The sequence below is a fragment of the Hyphopichia burtonii genome (assembly GCF_001661395.1).
Source record: "Hyphopichia burtonii NRRL Y-1933 unplaced genomic scaffold HYPBUscaffold_3, whole genome shotgun sequence".
NCBI classification, from domain to species: domain Eukaryota; kingdom Fungi; phylum Ascomycota; class Pichiomycetes; order Serinales; family Debaryomycetaceae; genus Hyphopichia; species Hyphopichia burtonii.
In genome coordinates, this window is record NW_017963730.1 from 1211989 (window position 1) to 1233917 (window position 21929).

The window sequence follows — 21929 nt, forward strand, 5'->3', positions numbered from 1 at the left end:
TCTAAATCGATGGAAGGTTCTAGCATTTTTCAATTAAAATCGGTGGTTTTTTTTTGTTTTGTTAGGGGAATTTTTCACTCTTAACGATGAGGGCGGGCGCACGACCTTGGAAAGGGTCGTGCAACCTTGCACGATTGCAAAAACGGTGATAATCTACTTGTACTAATTATACTATATCTAATTATGTTATTGGTATATAGGCTAGCCAGCGTGTTCGACGACTTCACTGACTAATTGGCCGTTCTTGATGGTGTGTTTGAACTGTTCGGGAACGGCTAATTCAGAATAGTCATCATCTTGGGGAACATTGATGTTTAATGCAGTGGTGGAACTGGTGAAGATTTGGGTGTCGGCATCTACACTTGCTTGACTCAAGTAGATGGTACCTTCGTCAGACTTATCGATACTGATCATTGGAACCACTTCTAAAACTTGTAAACCATACTTGTAGGATTTGATCACGTCAATACCACTGATTAAAGAGTCAACCACAACGCCGGTGTTACGGGTTTCCGATAAGGAAATAGCATTGGCTTTACCCTTGACTTGGATCGTGATTCCGCTGGTGTTACCAATGAAAATAGATTGGTGCATTTCTGCTTCAATGGTGATTGGTTGGTTTGCAGGAACGTCGGCATCAGTAAAGTTTTCAATAATCCATTTGGTTCCGTCAACCAATTCCTTCTTGGCTGGTTTCTTCTTAGGAGCACTGGTAGAGGGGGCAGAGGATAAGTTGGTGGGTTTTTTTGGTGGAGTTGGTTTCTTTGCTGCAGCCTGTTGTCTCAAGGCTGGGTTCTTATGGGTCATTTCCGATTTATCAACCTTTTTAAGTCCTGATGTGATTCCTTCACCTTTATTCAAATCAGCGAAAACTGCATTCATGCCTCCTCCACTTGCTGGAGCGGATTTAGCTGCACCACCGTCGTCTTCGAAAATTGAAGCTGGTGGTGGAGGTGGTGGTGGTGGAGGTGGGGCTGATCCACCAGCGGCTGGTGGTGCTGCACTAACTGGGGCCTTACTCAAAACTTCAGATATGTTTTTACCATCCTTATTATTCCAGGCTGGTCCAGTAGTGTGATATTCTTTAACATAAGCTTTCAAAGGTTCAAAAATCGCAATAAATTGTTTGGCCCATTCAGCTTGCTTTGGATCCTTTTCCTTATAATCCTTAATTACTCGGTTGGACCAGAATTGAGCACTATCTTTAAATTCACTAATCATTGGAACTGGAAGATTTGAAAGAATCCATCCCAACACTGGTGCCCCTTCGCTAAGGGTACTCAAATGATTAAAGTATTCGGATCTACGATTGGATTCCTTCAAATTGTTAAGTTTTTCAATTTGACTGTTAATTGGATTGATAAGTTCCAAAAATTCTCCACTTGACATATCTGGTTTTTTGGCTTGATCGACAATCGTCAAGAATTTGACTTGTGCTTCAAATGCATCGGCTAATGTCGATGCTGCTTGACCCACTAAGGTATCGACTTCTTTGGACTTAGCAGTAAATGGCTTTACGTGTTCTTCCAAATACTCTTTGAAAGCCTTAACTTGTTTAGATTCTTCAATAACTAGTGGCTTGACTGGACCAGATGGACCAGAAGAGCCAGCACCAGCACCAGCAGCCCCCGACTCAATTGATTTTTTCTTTTCTCCATCAATAGCACCGGCTTTCCCGTCTGGAATCACATTGGCTTCTTCTTGGAATATAGTTATATCTTCTAATCTAGAGGTAGCTGCCTCTAATCTTTTAAGAATAGTTACAATGTTGTAACCTTGGACGTTGAATTGGCTTTCTTCTCCTGACATGATGTGTTTTCAATCGCAATCAATCGTTAAGGAATAAGTCTCTTGATGTTTTCTTTTAGAAATCAAAATCAAACGTTCTTTCCCCTTTTTTAACAGCGTAATCGATTTTGAGGGTGGTGGGTTTTTTGGTGTATGGGTGTGCAACGCTGGTTTGGTAGAGAACCCAGTTGAAAAAAAACATGAAGGGTGGTTAAACACTAGAGATTTTAACTTCTCCCAGTGAAGACACTATTGGGTACCAGCAGTGAAGATGACTGTCAGCGTGAAGAAAGAGGAGCTATCCGAGGAACAGCTTCCGCCTCAGGAATTGCATCATCTACGAGAAATATCCGTACCAGCCCAACCAGAACCCTTTTATCAAAATTATCAATATGATGTTCCTATTGCTATTGATATCGGGACCTCGCTTGTTCGTGCTGGGTTGACAAACTCTCCGGAGCCAAATAATGTATTCCCATCAGTTTTGGCTCGTTATAGAGATAGAAAAGCCTTGAAAACATTGACTCTTGTTGGACATGATGTTTACAGAGATCTGGCACTAAAATCTTCGATAAAGGCTCCATTCGATGGTCCATTGATAACAAATTGGGATTATATTGAATTCATGCTTGATTATAGTTTTGAACATTTAGGTGCTTACTCGGATAATGGACGTTTAAATAATCCGATTATTATGACAGAACCGGTTGCCTGTCCTTTTGCCCAAAGAAAGACGATGTATGAACTCTTATACGAAGCTTACCAGGTTCCTAAAACAACTTTCGGTATTGACTCTTTGTTTTCATACTATGCAAATACCCCCAATTTTAGCAGTGCGTCTAATGGGTTAGTAATTGGCGCTGGTAATGAACTGACCCATGTAATCCCGGTCTTAGAAGGAAAAGGTATACTTCTGCAAACAAAAAGAATAGATTGGGGTGGTAATCAATCTCAACAGTTTTTACAAAAATTAATTGGCTTGAAATATCCGTATTTTCCTTCCAAGTTGACCAATACTCATACTACGCATTTATTTCAAGACCATTGCTACATACTGAAAGACTATCAAGAAGAATTATCTAACTATTTGAACATGGACTTCTTAGAAACAAAAGACGTGGTTGTTCAAGCTGCTGTGGACATTGCAGTTAATCCAGAAAAAAAGAAAACCGAGGAAGAACTAGCTTTACAAGCTCAAAAGAGAAAAGAACAAGGTAAAAGATTACAAGAGCAAGCTCAACAGAAAAGATTAGAAAAACTTCTTCAGAAAGAACAAGAATTTCAATATTATACCAATTTAAGTATTGAATTAGAAGGATGGTCAAAGACTGATATTCAACGTAGAATGGAAGATGAAGAATTTGAAGATTATGATGATTTCAAAAAATATGTGGCCAATTTGGAGAAGTCTATCAAAAAAGGCCGCCATGAAGATATCAGTGAAAATCAAAATGAAGAGATAGATCCAAACACAGCCTATCCGTTGGCAGAAGTTCCTGATGATCAATTAACTGAGGATTTGATCAAAGAAAAGAGGAAACAAAAGTTACTTAAAGCCAACTTCGAAGCTCGTCAACGTGCAAAAGAAGCCAAAAAAGAAGAAGAAGAACTCAAGGCTAAATACGAGAGGGAAGATCAAGAATGGCGAGACCGTGATTTGGATGATTGGTGTTCAGTTAAAAGGGTTCAGTTAGCCGAACTTATTGCCAAAATAAGAGATCGTGAAAAAATTTTGGAGTCTTTCAAAGATCGAAAATCAATGGCTGCTCAACAGAGAATGAAAAACATTGCTGATTTGGCAAATGATGAAACTGGTTCTACTGCTGCTGCCTCTCGTAAAAGACGTCGTAATGCAAATGCCACTATTGATAATGATCCTAACGATACATTTGGTGCCAATGATGATGATTGGAATGCTTACAGAGATATAACGAACGTCAGCCTTGAAGAACAACAGGCCGATGACAATGAAAATGTTTTAAAAATTGAAGAAGAATTATTGAAATATGATCCAAATTTTAATCATGAAGACACCCTTGCTGCTTCCCAAAAGTTTGATTGGGAAAATTCTGTTTTGCATAAATTTCTTCATGGTCCTCGTCAAAACATTACTCTTGCTATGCAGGCTGAAGGACATGATGCAGAAGAAATAGCTAATCATCCCGAAATCATAAAGAAAAATCATCAAATTCATTTGAATGTTGAAAGAATACGTATTCCTGAAGTTCTCTTTCAACCTAACATCGCTGGTCTTGACCAAGCAGGTTTAGGGGAATTGCTGGATGACTTGGTTCATAGAAGACTTGATGGTAGCTTCAGCCCTGGTGGTCAATCATATAATGTTATTCAAGATGTTTTTATAACGGGTGGTCTCTCTCAACTACCAAATTTCACTGACAGGATTGTTAATGACTTCACTAGCTTTTTACCTGTCGGCACTCCATTGAGGGTCAGAAAGGCAAATAATCCAACCATTGACCCATGGAAAGGTATGCAAAAATGGGCATCCAATCCAGAAAACCAGAAGCATTTTGTCACTAAAGAAGAATATGAAGAGATGGGACCTGAATATATCAAAGAGCATGGTTTGGGTAATGTCTGCTTGAGGTAAACTACTTAGTAACTCAAATGAGTTGAAAGAAAATTGTAATATTATGTCTGATATACTTAATCTATATTTTAATTTGAAAATGGAAATAAAAGCTTACAAAATATGTATAATATACAAGAAAGAAAATGAAAATATATGTAGAAATTTGCTGAAAATGACTTATTGAAAATGGTTATCTATTTGTTCTTGTTCAAAACAGAACTTGGGTTAATACCTTTTCTCTTTAAGTTTCTCTTCATAGTTTGATCAATGATTTCCTTATCTTCGGCTTCATCGAACTCAGCGAAATCGTCATGGATGATACCTTCTTCTTCGGCTTCAGATCTAGCTAATGATTCTTTTTCTTTGGCACCAGCTTTAGAGATATCATGTGGAGAAGGAGCAACTTTTTTGAATTTAGCAACATAAAACCCATCAACGTTATAAGTATGAGGATAATAACGTCTAGTCAATGAAATACTTGGGTTGAAATGTTTACCACGATAAGAAGTGAAACCTTCTTTACCGATTTGTAAGCCAGATTCAACTAATTTAACATTAGGTCTCTTTCTTAAAGCATAATCAACGACAGCTTCATTTTCATCTACAGCAACTGAACAAGTAGAGTATACGATAACACCCCCAGTTGCTGAATTAGCATCAACAGAATCAATTGCAGATAACAATAATTGTTTTTGCAAGTGTGGGATTTGAATGAAATCTTTTTCTGAACGGTTAACTTTAACTGATTCATCTTTAGCAATAACCCCAGTACCTGAGCATGGAGCATCTAATAAAATTCTGTCGAAACCACCGATAACTTTTGGAAATTCTCTAGCATCATAATTACATACAATGGTGTTTTTACATCCCAATCTATGAATATTTGCAATTAATGATTTGGTACGGGCTTTATTAGCATCATTAGCGAAAACACAACCAGTATTTTTCATGAGAGCAGAAATATAAGTAGTCTTACCACCTGGTGCAGCTGCCATATCCAATATACGTTCATTTTCTTGAGGGTCTAATGCCATGACAGGTAAGAAAGATGATGCAGCTTGTAAGATATATTGACCGGCCAAATATTCTGGAGTAGCACCTATTGGAACTTGAGAATCAAAAATTTGTAATCCAACTTTAGTCCAGGATCCAATTGGTTGCAAGTTAACACCACGGTTCACTAAGGTCTGGGCTAAATCACGACGTCTAGTTTTAAGAGTATTTGTTCTGATAGTTATAGGTCTTGCAATTTCATTTGCTTCGAAAAATTCCATGGCTTCAGCTGGAGAGAAAAGATTGAATAATTTTTCAGCTAAAAATTCATTATAACCGAAATATTCACAGATGTCTTTTAACAATCTGTTAGTATATTCGGCTCTTGATTTACCTTCTTCTGCCAATTCTTTGAAATTTTCTAAAACTTTCACAACTTCAATCATTCTAGTTCTCACCATCGTAAGGTCTTGAGGGCCCTTTTGTAATAATGCTTCTTCTTCTGGTGTTGGTAAGATTTTGGCCTTTGGTTGAGTGGCACCTTCAACTAATTCCCTTTCGGCTTCTTCAGCTTCAAGTTCTTCTTCTTCGTCCAATTTACGTGACAAAGCTTCCATATTGGCTGCATTCAAGGTTTCCATATCATCTTCATCATCAGAAAACATAGGCTTGGCACGATCGTCTTCATCGGAATCATAAAATTCATCACCGTCAACATCGTTATCGCTACCAATATCGAATTCATCGTCAAGCTCTTCAGCTTCAGCTTCTGGTGCTTCTTCATCAGAGTCATCGAATAACGATTTTTTGGCAGAAGCCAACTCTTCATAGTCAACTTCTGGTAAATCTTCAGGTTCTTCGCTCTTTTCTTCCTCTTTAGTATTCTTCTTTGGCTTGGAAGACTTGGTCTTCTTACTGTCATTAGATTTTGCATAATTTATATCTTTGGATTTTTTGGCAGGTTTTTCAGCGATTGCTTCTTCAGTTCTCTTTCTTTTGGCATCTTTCTTTTCCTTTCTAGCTTGAAATTCATCAAAACTAGGTGGAACCCCTTGTTTATTCTTAGATCTTCTACCCATGGTTTACTCTATATATATACCTTAACAGAAAACAGTAGAGTTTAGCTAATGGCTCTTTCTTCTAAGCTTAAGTAGATAGTGCGATGAGCTTTTTTTTTTCACTCATCTGCAAAAAAAAAAAAAAAAAAATTCTTCTCGATACAGTGTACTGGCGAAAAAGAAGGACTGAAAAACTAAGATGCTCTTCGATTATATATTTATATCGTGTATAAAGAGCTTCAATACCCGTAATTTGAATGAAAATGGAGGTAGACTCAAATCCAGGAGACTCTAAAAAGGTAGAATTCAGTGCACTGTCTTCGAATGCAATCAAGTGCAAAAGCACGTCACATATAAGCCCAGATCAGCATGTTGTGCTTCGTTTACCATCTGAAGGTATAAAAATTATTGAATTAAGAAACAGTGGGCTCATAAGTTTAGGTAAATTCGGTTGTTTTGAAGTTAGTGGTATTCTTGGATATCCATTTGGTCAAACATTTGAAATCATTGAAGATAATAAGGTCAAACCGATCAGATCAATGACTGATCAAACCGTTGATATTCCAGAGGAAGAAGAAACTGAACAAGAGATCAATAAAGATACTCTTACTCAGTTGTTCACCAATAGTGCTGAAAATAATCAGAATATTATCAATATTGGTTCCAAGATCCAAAAGCTTACCTCGGAAGAAATTGACAAGATAAAGAAGTCTGGAGCATCCAGTGATGCTGGACAAAAAATCATAGAGCAAATCATTGCTGGACATGGTGGTTTTGATAAAAAGACCATTTATTCCCAGCAAAAATACTTGAAGAGAAAACAACAAAAGTTTTTAAAAAGATTTTCTGTTGAATATCTTGGTGGATCGCAATTATTAGAGTATTCCATATTGAGAGATCTTCAGAAAGTCCTTGATATGAGCGAAGAATCGATGGCTTTGCTTATGACATATGGTAATGTTAGACCAGGAGGAAATTATTTGTTGATTGACGAAACTGGTGGTGTTTTATTATATGCCATGATGGAAAGAATGCAAGGACAAGGTACTATCACTATCATTCATGAAAACGAACATCCTAATATCATCGCATTGAGGTATTCCGACTACCCAATAGAATTGCAAGAAAGAATGGTTAAAACAATCAATTGGTTACAAGTTGTTGAACCTGAGAATGAAAAGATCATCTGGGAGGACTTACCTGGAGAAGAAGTTGATTCAATGAAAAGTAATAAAAAGGTCCAATATTATCGTCGTCAAAAAAGAGCCAATGATATAAACTCTGTTATAGATAGTGTATCAAGGGGAAACTTCGATGCATTAATATCCGTCAGTTCTTTGGACATGACTGGCGTATTACCATATTTAATTCCAAAAATTGGTGGATCAAGACCCATTGTTCTCTACAACCAATTCAAGGAAGTCTTATTAGATATCCAGCATTACTTATCTAATGATAAAAGAGTCTTGGCACCTTCTATTTATGAATCCAGGGTACGTCCTTATCAAACGATCCCTGGAAGATTGCATCCTATGATGACTTCAAGAGGATATGGTGGGTACGTCTTATGGGGTACCAAGGTCATTCCTGTTGAAGGTGGTTTGACTGCCGTCGGAAGAGGTAACCAACTTAAGAAGAAATCTACACCAGTGGAGGACGCTAAGGTCAAGTCTGAAGCTTCTCTGGATAGTAAAGCATCTGAGACTCCTGAACCTGCCAAACTCAGTTAAATATGTACAATAGATTTAAAATTATAGATTTGCTTAATAATTCATCTCCTTCATGCTGTAGCTATCTTTATCGCAAAACTCTTCTAGGAATTCAGACTCTGTGTTTGCTTTCCACCCAACTACAGCACGAATATTACCGGCGCTGTCATGGAAGGAACCCGTTCTCCAGTTAACATTTGAGTCTAACTTTTTCAATATACTTGAGGTAAATTCGACTTGTTCAGCATATCCCACCTCAAAAACAAATGCTTTACACTGTGACGGAATCACTAAGTTCTTAATAAGTGCCTGATAGAACTCTAAATCACCGATCAAAGCTGTTCGGGGTTCGTAAAGTCTAACTGATTTCTCGACCCCATTCAATTTAGTAGGGGCCTTATAATCTGCAAAAGGAATGTATGGAGGATTCGAAGTTATAATATCGATATTGATTATATTCAATTTTTGCAGGACTTCGGGATCAAATACATCTGCTACATCAAATGTAATCCCATTAGCATCATGATTCTTCAGGTATTCAAGTAGATTTTCCCTAGCAATTTCGATTGAACGTTTAGAGAAGTCAAAACCAATAACCTTCGCTGTTCTTTTTCTATTGTTGAGTTCACTGTGTAGCAATAAAGGAATGCAGCCTGATCCAGTACAGGCATCTAAGATCTTTAGTGGTTGGCTCTGCTTGTAGTTCTTTGATAAAATCTCTGTAAGTTTGATACACCATTCCTCTGTTTCCCAACGAGGAATTAACACCCCTGGTTTACAGATTATATCCAATGACCCAAAAGGTTGTGTACCCAAGATATACTGTAAAGGTTCGAAGTTGGATCTTCTGGTGATTGCATCAATCCATTTATGTTTAGGTAATTCGTTTTGAATCCAACGTAATTCTTGTTTTGCGTGCTCTAAGCTTCCTGCTGCTCTTAGTAATGGCGGAAGATACAAGGAATATTTCGATGCTTGCCGTATCAAGGACCTAGAAATACGAGTCATCATTCACTTGTATGCTGCCAGTCTCTTGGGTTCATTTTTCTTTCTCAAAAATTTTCACTTCTTTGATGTTGCAACAACTGCAGCCTACACGGACATTTCGAAAAAAAAAAAATTCTAATGATAACTTAGATTAACGTAAATATATATATATACAAGGAACGAGAAGTTTATTGACATAGGAAGAATTAAAACAAAGATGAATATCTCCGTATAAATATCGTACTTGATTATAAACCTTTTCTAACGTAGAACATGTAAGCTCTCTTATGGATTTCAGTGTGGAAAGGTGAGATAACTTCAGAGTGGCCTGGTCTGGCAACAGGATCTCTCAAGTAAACAGCATGACAAGTTGGGAAGTTGATTTCAATGTGAGATGGTAAAATTGCAAAAGCACCAATAAAAGGTCTAGGAGTCCAAGGAGAAAAGTAAGGTTTGGCCGGATCTTCACGGCCAAATAAACCTTTTTGCCATGGAAGGTCGACTACAGCAGATGATTCATCTTCAAGAACAGCATCCTTATCTAATTTAGGGTGGAAATCTAAGTCTTTGTTAAATTCAGGATCGAATGGAAGTTCTTTTGATGATTCAGGTAATTGACCCGATTGAGCAGATACTCTAAGGTATTCCAATTGATGAGAAACAATTTCTTGTAACGGTTTCTTGACTCCACTAGCAAGTTTAGCTTGGGCTTCGGATGCGAATTCATTGGATTTGGTGGTGATGAAAGTTTTTGCGTCTTCAATTGAATGTTCTTTGATTAATTTATGATCAGCTTTCTTCAATTTATCATAAATAAGGAAACATCTTTCTGCATTTCTTTTACCATAAAGATTTTCAAAAACCTGAGCAGTTACAGACTCTTCAGAAGAAGCAGTGGTTAATATTTTTGATAATACCGCTTCTCTAGTAGTATTTCTTTGTTCTTGAAGCATATTTTTCTCGAGAGATTCATTGAAATCTTTGATACCCTTGATACGAGTGTCTGCATGTTCATCGATGGTATTTAAGGATGCTGGTTTTGATTGTTCAAACTCCCAAACCTCTCTTGGGGCTTCCTTAGACTTTTTGACGTATCTGTTGTAAGCACCGATTTGTTTATTATCAACCTTAACTGCTTGTTCTAGACTTGGCTTTGTTCTACCCATGGCAATTAAAACTTTTTCTGGATTGACACTGAATAAATCACCTGCTTTCAAAGGATAAGCTGGGTGTTTAATAACAACGTCATTGACTTTAACATGACCATTCAAGATGAATTGTCTAGCTTGTCTTATGGAAGATGCAAACATGGATCTGAATACGGCAAACTCTAATCTTTTTTCTAAACTAGCATAAGTTTGTAAAACCAATGGGGTTTCTTCAACGAAAGAACCCTTCAAAGAAGCATCCAACTGGGCAACAGACTCCAAGTTTGGGTTAAAAATTTGTTTCCAACGACGTTCAGTTAAATGTTCCCCATGATAAGCTCTAGTTTCTTGTTTGGAACGAAACTTTTGTTGATATAAAGTACTATTCTGAAGTTTTATACTAGGTTTCTTATATAAATTAAACAAGTTGAACTTGTTCATAGAGGCACGAACACGTCCCCTAGCCAAAGAGTTGATATTCGGTGTCTTTCTAGGCATTATCTATCCTGGAGTACTTGAGTCCGTTGAATGGAAAAGTATTTGATTCAACCTTCAGTCTTGAAAAACCTCTTCATTTTTTTTTTTTTTTGGTCAATTTTCAAATTTTTCAATTTTCAGTCGTGTGCGGTAACAAATAACGAGATATTTGATGTACGGGTCTATTCGCAGATGATATTGACAAAAATGCCATAAATATTGATGTCTGAAAACATATAACAGTTTAAGCTTCTTGGACTCGAAACCTTTACTTTTAAGAAGTTAGAATGAGCCCGAAAGAGAGAAAACTAATGAGGGAATGGACTGCAGAAGATGAAATAAAGTTGTTCGACTTAATATGCGATTTCAAGCCTGCTGGGACAAATAAACATAAGCATATGGTTTCCATTATTGAAAATATTAATAGAGATTTATCGAATAAAGAGAAGTTGTTTACTGCTGATCAAATCTGGGATAAGCTAGAGAGTCTTTATAACTTAGATCGAATTAATAATATGGAAGACTCGATTGATACAAAGCAAGCAGAATCAGAATCTAAAACAACTGATATTCCATCTTCACCTCCAGATGAAAAAAAGGGCCCAACCGAAGATACATATTCATCAGAATTGAGTGACGTTGAAGGCGAATTACCAAGTGAAAGAGATTTGGTGATAACGAAAGTTGAAAGTAATCAAGAAGACTCAAGTAAAAATATAGATATCCGCAGTAGTCCAGTTAAAAAGCTTCGAACAAGAAAATCGGCTAGAGACTCCAATTCATCATCTACAAATATAATTGACAAAATCAAAAATGAAACTAATGATACCGTTAACTCTTCCGACGGTGATACAGATGACGGGACACCAAGAAGAATTACTAGAGGTACACGTAAAGAAGAACAAAAGGAAGAAGTTGCAGAAGATGAAAAAAAATTGAAAGAGAAGTCAAAAGATGAGCAAGAAAACGGAATTGAAGAACCTGGTGCAAAAGAAGATGAGATAACGGAAGAAGAATCGAAACCAAAAAAGACAGCAGAAACTAAAACTAAAAAAGAACCAGATGCAAAGTCTAAAAAAGAACCCGATACCAAGACAAAAAAGGATACAGATACTAATTCAAAAGCTGAAAAACAAGATGACGAAATTGTGATCAATGAAGAAAAGGTAATTGATGAAGAGAAAGAGAAAAATGACGGGGAAGCTATAGATATTGAAGATAATGATGACGAAAGAGATGAAAAAGAGAAAGAGACAGCGAAAGATAAATCTAATGAAGATGAATCTGAGTCCGAGGATGAGGATGGGAAAGAGCAGGAACAATCCCGGCCTAAAAAACGTACTAGATCGATTGCCAAACTTGATAGCAAAGAAGATTCCAAATCATCTCCACCTGCTACGAACTCTCCTAACTCAAGTGTAACACCAGGCAAGCGCAGACGAGCAGCATCTCCAGCAGCAGCATCTCCAGCAGCAGCATCTAGCACAAATGCTCAAACGAACAATAGCTCCAATAGTACACCTTCAACCAGAAGGAGAACGCGATCGGAAGTTGCACATGAACAAAAGGAAGTTGAAGAAACTGGCACCGGGGGTGAAGAAGTTGAAGAACCTGATTCCGAGTCAAGACCAAGGGCTACAAGACGGTCGACTAGATCAGCTGCTTCGATTACACCTGCAAAACCATCGCCCGCCCCTATACGAAGAAGCAATCGAAAAAAGTAATGCTTTAACTGTATTTTATGATTGTATATATTGAACGTAATGAAATGTATATTAAATGCACAAATTAAAAGAATGAAAAGTAAAAGAATAAACATGAAAGTAAAGTAATAACGAAATAGAAATAATTCATTTGTTACCAAGGATATAAGAATGTTAAAAATAATGTACATGAGAAAGAAAAAGAATTAAAAATTTGGGAAGATTAAGAAAGAACGTTCCAGAATTTTTGCCAGAGGTTCTTTGGGGGTTCATCATCATCCCAAATAGCATCATCAATCTCTCTAACACCAGTGTCGATATCACATTCATCAATTGGGTTTAAGAAAGCTCTCCAAGTGAAAGCTTCTTTACCGAATCCGTTGAAGTAGAAATGAGCTGCTACCCAACAGAAAGCGAAGAAAATAAGTGAAATATAAGCAGTGAAGAATTTAGATGCATTGATACTGAAGAAAGCTTCGAAACCTTGAACAAAACATAAAATACCACCTAAAATAGTAGCATAGTAGGCACCAAAGGGCATACCCCAAGCTTTGAAAGGTAAAGTGTCTCTAGAAATGTTTCTTCTTCTCAAGATCGACATGAATCTGATGTGACAGTAAGTAATATTAACCCAGGCGATTAAACCAGCAACGGCGGTAATGTTTAATAACCAGTCGAAAGCAGTCATACCAGAGTTAGTAACGGCCAAATAACCTAAAGCACCAAAAGCTGCAGTAAATAAGACGGCGAAATAAGGAACACCGTGCTTAGTAGTTTTACTGAAAAACCTTGGAGCAACACCAGCTTGAGCTAAACCGAATAAAACACGAGAACCACAGTAAATATTTGAATTACCAGCACTAATGATGGCAATCAAAATGACGGCATTGAAGATATCTGGTAAAACTTTAGTACCACAGTTATTCATTGCAATGATGAAAGGGGAAGCAGAGGAATAATTATCTGTACTGTCTAAAGCTTTATCATTAAAAGGAACTAATAAACCCATAAAAAACATTGATAAAACGTAAAAAATGATAATTCTGTAAATAACTTTACGAATAGCACTTGGAACGGTTTTACGAGGATTTTTCAGTTCACCACAGGATAAACCAGTTAATTCAACCCCTTGGAAAGTAAAACAAGCACTAATCAAGGATCTAACCCAGGCCAATAATCTATCGGTATTTTGATTTGAAACCAAACCAGCACCATCACCCCAAGCACCTGGGTTTCTCCAATATCTGAAACCAATTGGACCTTCTTTAGAGCCACCAACAACCATGATGAATGCATAAATTAACCAACCAACAACGGCAATAACTTTCAAAGAAGCAATCCAAAATTCAAATTCCCCATAAAACTTAACCGGGAACATATTTGAAGCGGTTAAGAGAACGAAAAAAATTGAAATCCAAGCAGCTAAAGGAACAGCATGAGTCCAAACTTGAATAACTTGACCAATGACTGATAATTCTAATGCAAAAGTGATTGCCCAGGAGAACCAATAATTCCAACCATTGGCAGCACCTAAAGCAGGAGAACACCATCTAGTAATGAATTGAGTGAAAGAACCACTAACTGGAATTAAAGTAGCCATTTCACCTAATGATTGAGTAACAAAATAAGCTAATGAAGTAATGAAAAGATAAGAAATTAAAGCTAAAACCGGACCAGCACTTAAGGCTTTACCAGACGAAATGAATAACCCGGTACCAATGGTACCACCAAGAGCAATCATTGAAATATGACGAGCTTGTAATTCTCTTTTAACTTCATAATTTTGAACATCACCCAAAAGTTCATCTTTAGATTCGGTATCAGCACTGACGTATTCCACCGATTTTTCACTCTTTTTATTATGAGAATGGAGTAGATGAGAAGGAGAAGCATGAGAAGAGTCCGAAGATGTTGCTACGATACCAGATGAAGATGCAACATTTCTATAATCGTCATTACTGGAACCAGCAAATTTTTCAATATCCGAATGACTCATTTTGATTCAGTGAGATTAACAAAATAAGGGTATCAATTATCAAGGTAGGATATCCAAGACTTATATATAATTTTGGCTTGGAACAAAGAAAAAGAGGAGGAGAGGCGTTGTAGATCAACTAAGGAAGTAAAAGATATATTTAAGTTAAAATTTTTGTAAAAGGTAAAAAAAAAAAAACCTTTAATGTGCGAGGGAATAAAAATTGGAAAAAAGAAAAAAAGAAAAAAGTTACAATAGACTGGCGAAAAAGTACCAAATTATCAATAATTTTTTTTGATTAAATGGGTTAAATTAAAGGAATCTCGTCTATTGTTGATTCAAACACACTTTGAAGGGTAATTGCAGATTGTTTGAATACGAAGTGATGAAATGTAGAGGAACAAAACAAGAAGTAAATCGAAAAATCAATGGAATTTACCTCGTACTTATTCTTTCCAATCTAGTGATTACAATTAAAGACGTTCTCCGAAATCGACCTAATTTAAATAAAGTTAATTTAAATAGAAAGGCATTAGTTGAAAAGAAAAGAAAAAAAGAAAAAAGTTTCAATTAATTAAATTGATAAGAGAATTAGCAGCATAAACAATCAACAAACTTCTTCTCCACTCAGTTGTTGCAGCACAATTCATTATCTACGACTACTCAGATAAGTTTACCTAGCGGTACCTTTAGAGAATTGTATATATAGATTAATTGGAAAGGTATAGAGATTAAACTAACCATTTTTTGAAGTAGGTATTAACCAATCGTTTGTTAAGTGCATCTCATCGCGAGTTTCAGTAATTTTTTAAGAAATTAAGGCAATTTGACGGTCGTGGCAACATCACCAAAATCCCAGTATGCCTTTTCAATTAAAGTTAATGCCGTACTGAAATTTATGGAAAAGTAATTAAAGGAAATACCTATTGGTATCCCTTACCTTGGGGATCTTAGGCACTTTTCCTGATCTGGTTGAGCAACCTGACTCTTATCTTTCAGAGAATCAATCTGGAGAAAATATCATAAAAATACAGAGAAAATATCCCGGCTTGAATCAGGGTCAGGGTGGCTTTAGCCAGAGTGACCCGACCCTTCACGGCAATGTACTTGCCATCACCGGCTGCACTACCAAGTCACGGCAAATTTTGGGGGGATAGATCCGTACCCTTTGTCTTGATGGTATTGCAGCAAAACCTTATCCCTAATAGTATTGCAATTGTATTGTATTGTGTTGTGATTGTATGGATTTTCCATAATTGATCGTCTAATTCCTTATTCATTCTCGTGGCCCCACACACTGCGAGAATTCATTTTACCGAGTTGGGACAATAGCGTATATCCCATCGTCGTCTTTTATTGGTCCTCTCCACTGGTTACTTTTTCAGGCCTGATCAAAGCTCAAACTGAGTGGAAAGGGCTGGTTCAAAACGGAATTCGACATAATATCGACTGCTTCTCCTTTCTGGTCCGATCGGCCTGATTGTGTTATGCCATGACCGTAGAATGTGATAACCCTTGAGGTGTGGACGTGCGTGTCCACCCAAGCTGCCCCCGACGGTCAGTGAATCCTTGATATTACATCATATCTGTATGTAATAACCTTCTTTGACTTTGACGTTTAACCGTTTGTTACGTTTCTCGTGTTTTTTTTTTCTTTTTTTTCGCAATTATGCAACCCACTCAGCGAAAAAGTTCTATTCTTTAGATAGTGTACTATTCAAGCATTATTCAAGTACTTCAAGTACAATTCAAGTACTATTCAAGTATGTATTCAAGAGTATTATTCTATTATTCAAGGGTATTCAAGAGTATTATTCGAGAGTGTTATTCAAGAGTATTATTCAAAAACCATACTAATATAATAATATACAATCTCTATACACTAAGTTCTATTGATTGCTCCAAAAAGGACAAAAGAGAAGGAAAAGGGTAATATAGAGGTTAGGGAAGTAAAAAAACAAGCAACTCCTCCAATGAAAAAAATGAAGAGCCAAGCTTCATTGACAAAAATGAAAAATAAAATACGATTCGAAATCGAAGTATTGACAAAAAGATATAATAATTAACTAAAGATAATTCAAAAAAAAAAAAAAAAAGGGGTTTTAATGATAACAAAGCGTAAAAAACCTAATTATATAAGACAAATTTAGCTTTACCTTTGGTAACACCAACGGTACAACCATCGGTACCATCACCGTTGTATTTACCGTTTGCATAAGTACAATCACCACTGACAACCGAATCATCACCGTCAGCCACGATTTCAACTTTGAAATTGGCAGAATCTAAGTTATTTGGATTTGGAATTAAAGATAAGTAAGCAATACCATTATCATAACCAGCACCAAAATTCAATGGAGCCCAATTACCAATACCAGAGCCATCGGTACCCCAAACACAACCTTTAGTCCAATCAATACCCGCATTATTAACGTAATATTGAGCGGTGGTTTTACCACCTTTCCATTTATAGTAAGATTCTTGATCAATGACAGTAATAACAGAAGAAGAACCACCTTCAACCACAGTTGGAATAACCATATTTTCAGTACCTGGATAATCAGTTCTACAAATGGCAACTGATTTGCTTAATTTAGATTCAACACTAGCTTTTTCTTGACCCCATTCACATAAGTATTTAGAAGATGAGGAACGGTATAATTTACCGTTTTTACATAATAACCCACCAATAGAAACCCCAGAAGATGGTTGGTCAGAAGGCCATTGGGTTTTAGACATACCTGATTGACATGCATAAGAACAGTAGGAACCTTCTTTACATTGACCACCGGTGGAACCATCAGAATTTTCAATACCGGAAAATCCACCAAAACCTAAATGGTCCAAGGCAACAACCCCTTGGCCAGATGGGAAATCAGTACAGGAGTATTTACCGTCTTCGAATTCTTCAGTTGGGTCTTCATAGTCGGCCAAGTCCCCGGTTGGATAAGAACCAGAGCCGGAGCCAGAGCCAGAACCAGAAGAGCCGGAAGAGGCAGGAGCAGAGGAAGCAGCAGAGGAAGCAGCAGCAGAGGAAGCAGCAGCAGAGGAAGAAGCAGCGGTGGTTTCGGTTTCGGATTCAAAAGTTGGAGCAGAAGAAACTTGGGAAACTGAAGCAGCAGCAGTAGAAGATGGGGCTAACGCATCGGTGACAGCACTGGCAATGGAGCTACCTTGGTTGTCGACGGTGACGGTGACGTACTGGTAGTCGTAGACCACGTTACGTTTATGCTTGTGATGAGCATGAACTTGAGTGGTGGTGCAATCAGCATCATTAGCAGCAGCGGCAGGAGCAGCAGCCGAGACTGAGAGAAGAGCGGCAAACGCAGCAATAGTAGCTTGAGTAAATTTCATGATTAACTAGAAAACGAGTGTTAGTACCATAGAGAAATGAAGATTCTGCCAATATGAATAAAAGTGTCCATTGAATGGATCATTGGAATATCAACCCAATGATAAATGAAATGACAACAAGAAGAAATCAAAACATCATTTAGGTGCAAAATCCCAGGTGAAATTTTATGCAATTCACAACAAGACACCGATAATCTAAAAAAAGACTGCTAATCAGGTATGCTTCCCACAAGGAAACACCATTTTGAAGCCAAACAAAGACAAGAGAAAAAAAAATATTCCTCGAAATTCGCACCAAACGCGAATTCTGCTAGCGTTTTGTTTAGCGAAACTGGCAATGGGCAGCAAAAACAGTAAGCGTGCGCGGCCGGAACTGGCGAGGGCTGCACCCCCGGAATGGAGGCGCGCGATAAAATTACCAGACAAAGCTGTACTGCTGCCTAATTAGGAGCCGAGACACCGTAAACCTGGCACTTTAGCGCAAGCACAATGCAAAAAACTGGCCAGCATTCACGCTGAGCCAGCAAATGCCGAAGGAGGAAACACCAGCCAAAGAACAAGAACAGGAACAAGAACAAGAACAGAAGCAAGAACAGAAGCAAGAACAGAAGCAAGAACAGAAGCAAGAACAAGCACTGAAGGGATGCCCAGCCATGTGAGAGATAGATATGTTGTCAAGTAGTTATGTTTAATCGAAACCTTGGGAGGGAGGGGTGTTTTGTTTTCAGTCACGGTTGGACAAAACCCGGTGCACGCGCTTAAACACACGCTAGATAGGGCTAGAGACTTGAATTCATTGGGCGAGACTTGAATTCATTGGGCAAGACTTGAATTCATTGGGCGAGACTTGAATTCATTGGGCAAGACTTGAATTCATTGGGCAAGACTTGAATTCATTGGGCTAGAGAGACACTTGGATTCAATGGGCAAGAAGCATTAATACATACCTTTAAAGAATGGCTTGATAAAACAGAATATCAAATAGAAAAAAATACAAGTTTAAAAGGAGCGACAGGTATGAGAACCGGAGAGTATTTCTTTCGATAGTATTCTAAGAGTGATTCAAGCGAATAAGTAAGGAACGTAGGAGTTGGTCTTAACAAAATTGATGGAAAAGAGAAAAAGAGAAGAAGAAATGGAGGGAAACGAGAGTGATTTATTAAATATTTCTCTTCGTTTTGCTTGGTTTATCCTTTTTGAACCGCTTCCACCAGAAAGTTTATAATTTGAAACACAAAAGTATAATACTAAAACATAACACTGGTAAAAAAAATGCACCCTCGGAAGTCGTAAATGATCATTGGATTTACCTGTATATACCCGCATTATCGTGGTATCTTTGTTAAATTAGCATTGAGAGGAAATGTCTAGTTATGAACATGTTGCCTTTGGATGCTATCGTGATACATCACTCGACGGATATCTCAATAGTAGTCAATTGGTCCAATTGACTCCATTGAATAGTAGTCATACCAATAGTCATACCAATAGTCATACCAGTAGTCATACCAGTAGTCATTCTAATTGGATAGTAGTCAATTGTATACATTTATACATTTACACATTTATTCACCCATCTATACGGGTAGCATGAGTGGAACGATAGTTATGAACTTGGGCCAGCTGGTTAGTCTGATGCAATCAATTAAACAATAATCGATACAAACCCCTAATCGATCATTACATCATAATTTCTCTTAATCGAGCAGGACATTTGAGTTTATCAGGGACTCCCTTCAAGCTTAAGTCGAATGTTAAACGGTGGTTTTTGGCGGGGTGGCACGGGTTTTTGGCGGGGCACGATCCGACTGTAGTGTAGAGGAGGAAAAAAAATCTGGAGTAAAGCGATGCTCTTCACAATATTTTCATGCTATTGGAATAGCTTTGACAATGCAAGATCAGGTTACAGAGATGCATGGAAGCGATCAATTGATCAACACTGTTGGCTCAAATGATATAGATACCGCTAGGTCAGATGATATAGGAGTGGACTCAAATGATGAGATGAATAATTCTGATAAGAAACTTGAAGATACAAATTTAGACAAAGAGCCCGAAGATGATAAAGAGACCAAAGAAGATGAAGACAAAGTAGAGGATGATAATAAAGTAGATGAAGACAATAAAGTAGAAGGAGATAATAAAGATGATAATAAAGATGATGGTGAAGATACTAAAGAAGATGAAGGTAGTAAAGATCAAGGTAGTAAAGATGAAAGTAGTAAAGATCAAGGTAGTAAAGATGAAGGCAGTAAAGATGAAGGCAGTAAAGATGAAGGTAGTAAAGATGAAGGCAGTAAAGATGAAGGTAGTAAAGATGAAGGTAGTAAAGATGAAGGCAGTAAAGATGAAGGCAGTAAAGATGAAGGCAGTAAAGATGAAGGTAGTAAAGATGAAGGTAGTAAAGATGAAAGTAGTAAAGAAGAATCTGCTCAAGAATCTGTCGAGAAGGAGGAGTCCGATCAAATAAAAAAATTCCTCGATAAACCCTCCAATGAAGAAATACAACAGTTTTCCGATGACGAAATCGAAATTGATATCGACGAAAATGGCAATAACTCATCCTCCAGCTCAGACTCCTCCGATTCTACTGATTCGGATTCTGAGTCAACCTCAGACTCCGACCCGGATGACTCTGACTCGGATCCCGCCGATTCGAAACTTGCCCATGAAGACCTCGAAGGTCTAGATGATGAAGAACCATCCGTGGGCCCAATTCATTCCAAAAATGAATTGATCGACGAAGAAGCCCCTACTTTACCAGAAGATTTCAAAATCCCTGAAAATGCTCCTTTGGAATTCATTGGTGAAATTACCGGATTGGTAGAAAAATCGGTCATAATAAAAGCAAATATCCTGGGTGAATTTCGTGTTTTAAAAGAAGGCTCGATCTTTTGTTTTGAAGATCGTACCCTATTGGGTCCTTTATTTGAAACTTTTGGTAAATTACAATCTCCTATTTACCGGGTTAAATTTAATAACGAAGATCAATTTTCTAAATTTAAAGATAAAAAAGGTGCCAAAATTTACTATGTTGTTCCAGAATCACAATTCTTATACACTGATTCAATTAAAAATTTGAAAGGTACTGATGCAAGTAATTGGCATGATGAAGAATTACCAGAAGACGAGCAGGAATTCTCTGATGATGAAAGAGAAGCTGCTGCTAAAGCTGCCAAAAAGAAAGAAAAGAAAAATAAGAAAAGAAATAATAATGAAAATAATAAAAATGAAACTCAAGCACAACCAAAAAAGAAGCAAAATACTCAGCAACATAACCATCAGCCTCTTCAACCTCAACATCAGTCTCCATCAATAAACCCTTCGAGTTACACCGCTTATGGATATGCCCCAGCAAATCCAAAACCAAATTTACCCATGCCGCAACCACTGTCTTTACCACCTCAACCTTTTCAACAACCAGTGTACTATGGTCAACAGCTGCCTCAGCAAGTGCCTCAGCAAGCGCCTTACCAACAACCTAATCAACAACCTTATCAGGCTTATCAACAATACCAACAACCCTTTTCAAGACCTCCACAGTACCAACAACCTCCCTTCGCGAGACCACCCCAACAACAATATCAACAACAACCTTATCAGCAACCTTATCAGCAGCCCTACCAACAGCCCTCTGCTTCTCCACAATTGCCTCTGGCTTACGGAGTACCTTTCAATCAAGTTCAGCCACCCCCACAAACTCAAGCTTATGGAAGCCCTTACGGACATCCAGTGGCACCAATGGGCGCTTCATATAACCAACAGTATACCCAACCATACCAGACACCATATGGCCAAACTTATGGACAAGTGCAACCTCCACCCACGGCTCAAGAACCACAACTGCAAAATACTTTACAACAGTTGCAGCAATTAGTAGTCAATCAATTACAGTCTGGACAATCCCCTCACCCTAATCAACAGGGACATCCACCTTATAATCCATAGAGAATCTTTATTTATAGATAGTTTAGATTAATGTAAAATAGTTCCCTACTTATCACTTACTTTCTTTCTTTGACTGTCTCCTCTTTTTAAAGAATTCGGAGAAACTCCGAAAAGTATACGTAAGTCACAGTTTGGTCCTGATTACTTCTATCAAGACCGTTATTTAAAAATCAACAGCCTGATCAAGTTGGTTGTA

The 21929-nt window shown here is 37.5% G+C and overlaps 10 protein-coding genes across 10 annotated transcripts; 4 read left to right on the top strand and 6 right to left on the bottom strand.

Annotated features, from left to right (window-relative positions):
* Window positions 1–191: 191 nt before the first annotated feature.
* Window positions 192–1809, bottom strand: SRV2 (adenylate cyclase-binding protein; the record flags this gene model as incomplete). Its single annotated transcript, XM_020219302.1, has 1 exon — window positions 192–1809. The coding sequence occupies one exon, from the start codon at window positions 1807–1809 to the stop codon at window positions 202–204; it is 1608 nt and encodes a 535-aa protein (XP_020077056.1). The 3' UTR covers window positions 192–201.
* A 240-nt stretch (window positions 1810–2049) lies between these two features.
* On the top strand, window positions 2050–4520 carry HYPBUDRAFT_152683 (uncharacterized protein). The gene has a single exon (XM_020221143.1). The coding sequence runs from the start codon at window positions 2060–2062 to the stop codon at window positions 4397–4399; it is 2340 nt and encodes a 779-aa protein (XP_020077057.1). The 5' UTR covers window positions 2050–2059; the 3' UTR covers window positions 4400–4520.
* A 55-nt stretch (window positions 4521–4575) lies between these two features.
* Window positions 4576–6453, bottom strand: HYPBUDRAFT_107880 (rRNA (cytosine-C5-)-methyltransferase; the record flags this gene model as incomplete). Its single annotated transcript, XM_020218597.1, has 2 exons — window positions 4576–6242; window positions 6291–6453. 2 exons carry the CDS (start codon window positions 6451–6453, stop codon window positions 4576–4578), a joined length of 1830 nt encoding a protein of 609 aa, XP_020077058.1.
* A 186-nt stretch (window positions 6454–6639) lies between these two features.
* On the top strand, window positions 6640–8179 carry HYPBUDRAFT_201143 (tRNA 1-methyladenosine methyltransferase subunit). The gene has a single exon (XM_020223012.1). The coding sequence runs from the start codon at window positions 6690–6692 to the stop codon at window positions 8160–8162; it is 1473 nt and encodes a 490-aa protein (XP_020077059.1). The 5' UTR covers window positions 6640–6689; the 3' UTR covers window positions 8163–8179.
* Window positions 8180–9155, bottom strand: HYPBUDRAFT_201144 (S-adenosylmethionine-dependent methyltransferase; the record flags this gene model as incomplete). The annotated part of the gene is made up of 1 exon (XM_020223013.1): window positions 8180–9155. The coding sequence occupies one exon, from the start codon at window positions 9150–9152 to the stop codon at window positions 8196–8198; it is 957 nt and encodes a 318-aa protein (XP_020077060.1). The 3' UTR covers window positions 8180–8195.
* A 117-nt stretch (window positions 9156–9272) lies between these two features.
* On the bottom strand, window positions 9273–10813 carry HYPBUDRAFT_152686 (mitochondrial 37S ribosomal protein uS4m). The gene has a single exon (XM_020221144.1). The coding sequence runs from the start codon at window positions 10772–10774 to the stop codon at window positions 9377–9379; it is 1398 nt and encodes a 465-aa protein (XP_020077061.1). The 5' UTR covers window positions 10775–10813; the 3' UTR covers window positions 9273–9376.
* A 227-nt stretch (window positions 10814–11040) lies between these two features.
* Window positions 11041–12477, top strand: EAF7 (Eaf7p; the record flags this gene model as incomplete). Its single annotated transcript, XM_020220114.1, has 1 exon — window positions 11041–12477. The coding sequence occupies one exon, from the start codon at window positions 11041–11043 to the stop codon at window positions 12475–12477; it is 1437 nt and encodes a 478-aa protein (XP_020077062.1).
* Window positions 12478–12679: 202 nt separating this feature from the next.
* On the bottom strand, window positions 12680–14452 carry HYPBUDRAFT_107205 (arginine permease; the record flags this gene model as incomplete). Its single annotated transcript, XM_020218530.1, has 2 exons — window positions 12680–14308; window positions 14375–14452. The coding sequence occupies 2 exons, from the start codon at window positions 14450–14452 to the stop codon at window positions 12680–12682; spliced, it is 1707 nt and encodes a 568-aa protein (XP_020077063.1).
* Window positions 14453–16558: 2106 nt separating this feature from the next.
* On the bottom strand, window positions 16559–17785 carry SUN41 (putative glucosidase; the record flags this gene model as incomplete). The annotated part of the gene is made up of 1 exon (XM_020220115.1): window positions 16559–17785. One exon carries the CDS (start codon window positions 17783–17785, stop codon window positions 16559–16561), a length of 1227 nt encoding a protein of 408 aa, XP_020077064.1.
* Window positions 17786–20494: 2709 nt separating this feature from the next.
* On the top strand, window positions 20495–20863 carry HYPBUDRAFT_93192 (RNA-binding snoRNP assembly protein; the record flags this gene model as incomplete). Its single annotated transcript, XM_020223906.1, has 1 exon — window positions 20495–20863. A coding segment is annotated over one exon (369 nt), but the record flags the coding sequence as incomplete, so codon positions are not given.
* Window positions 20864–21929: the final 1066 nt, after the last annotated feature.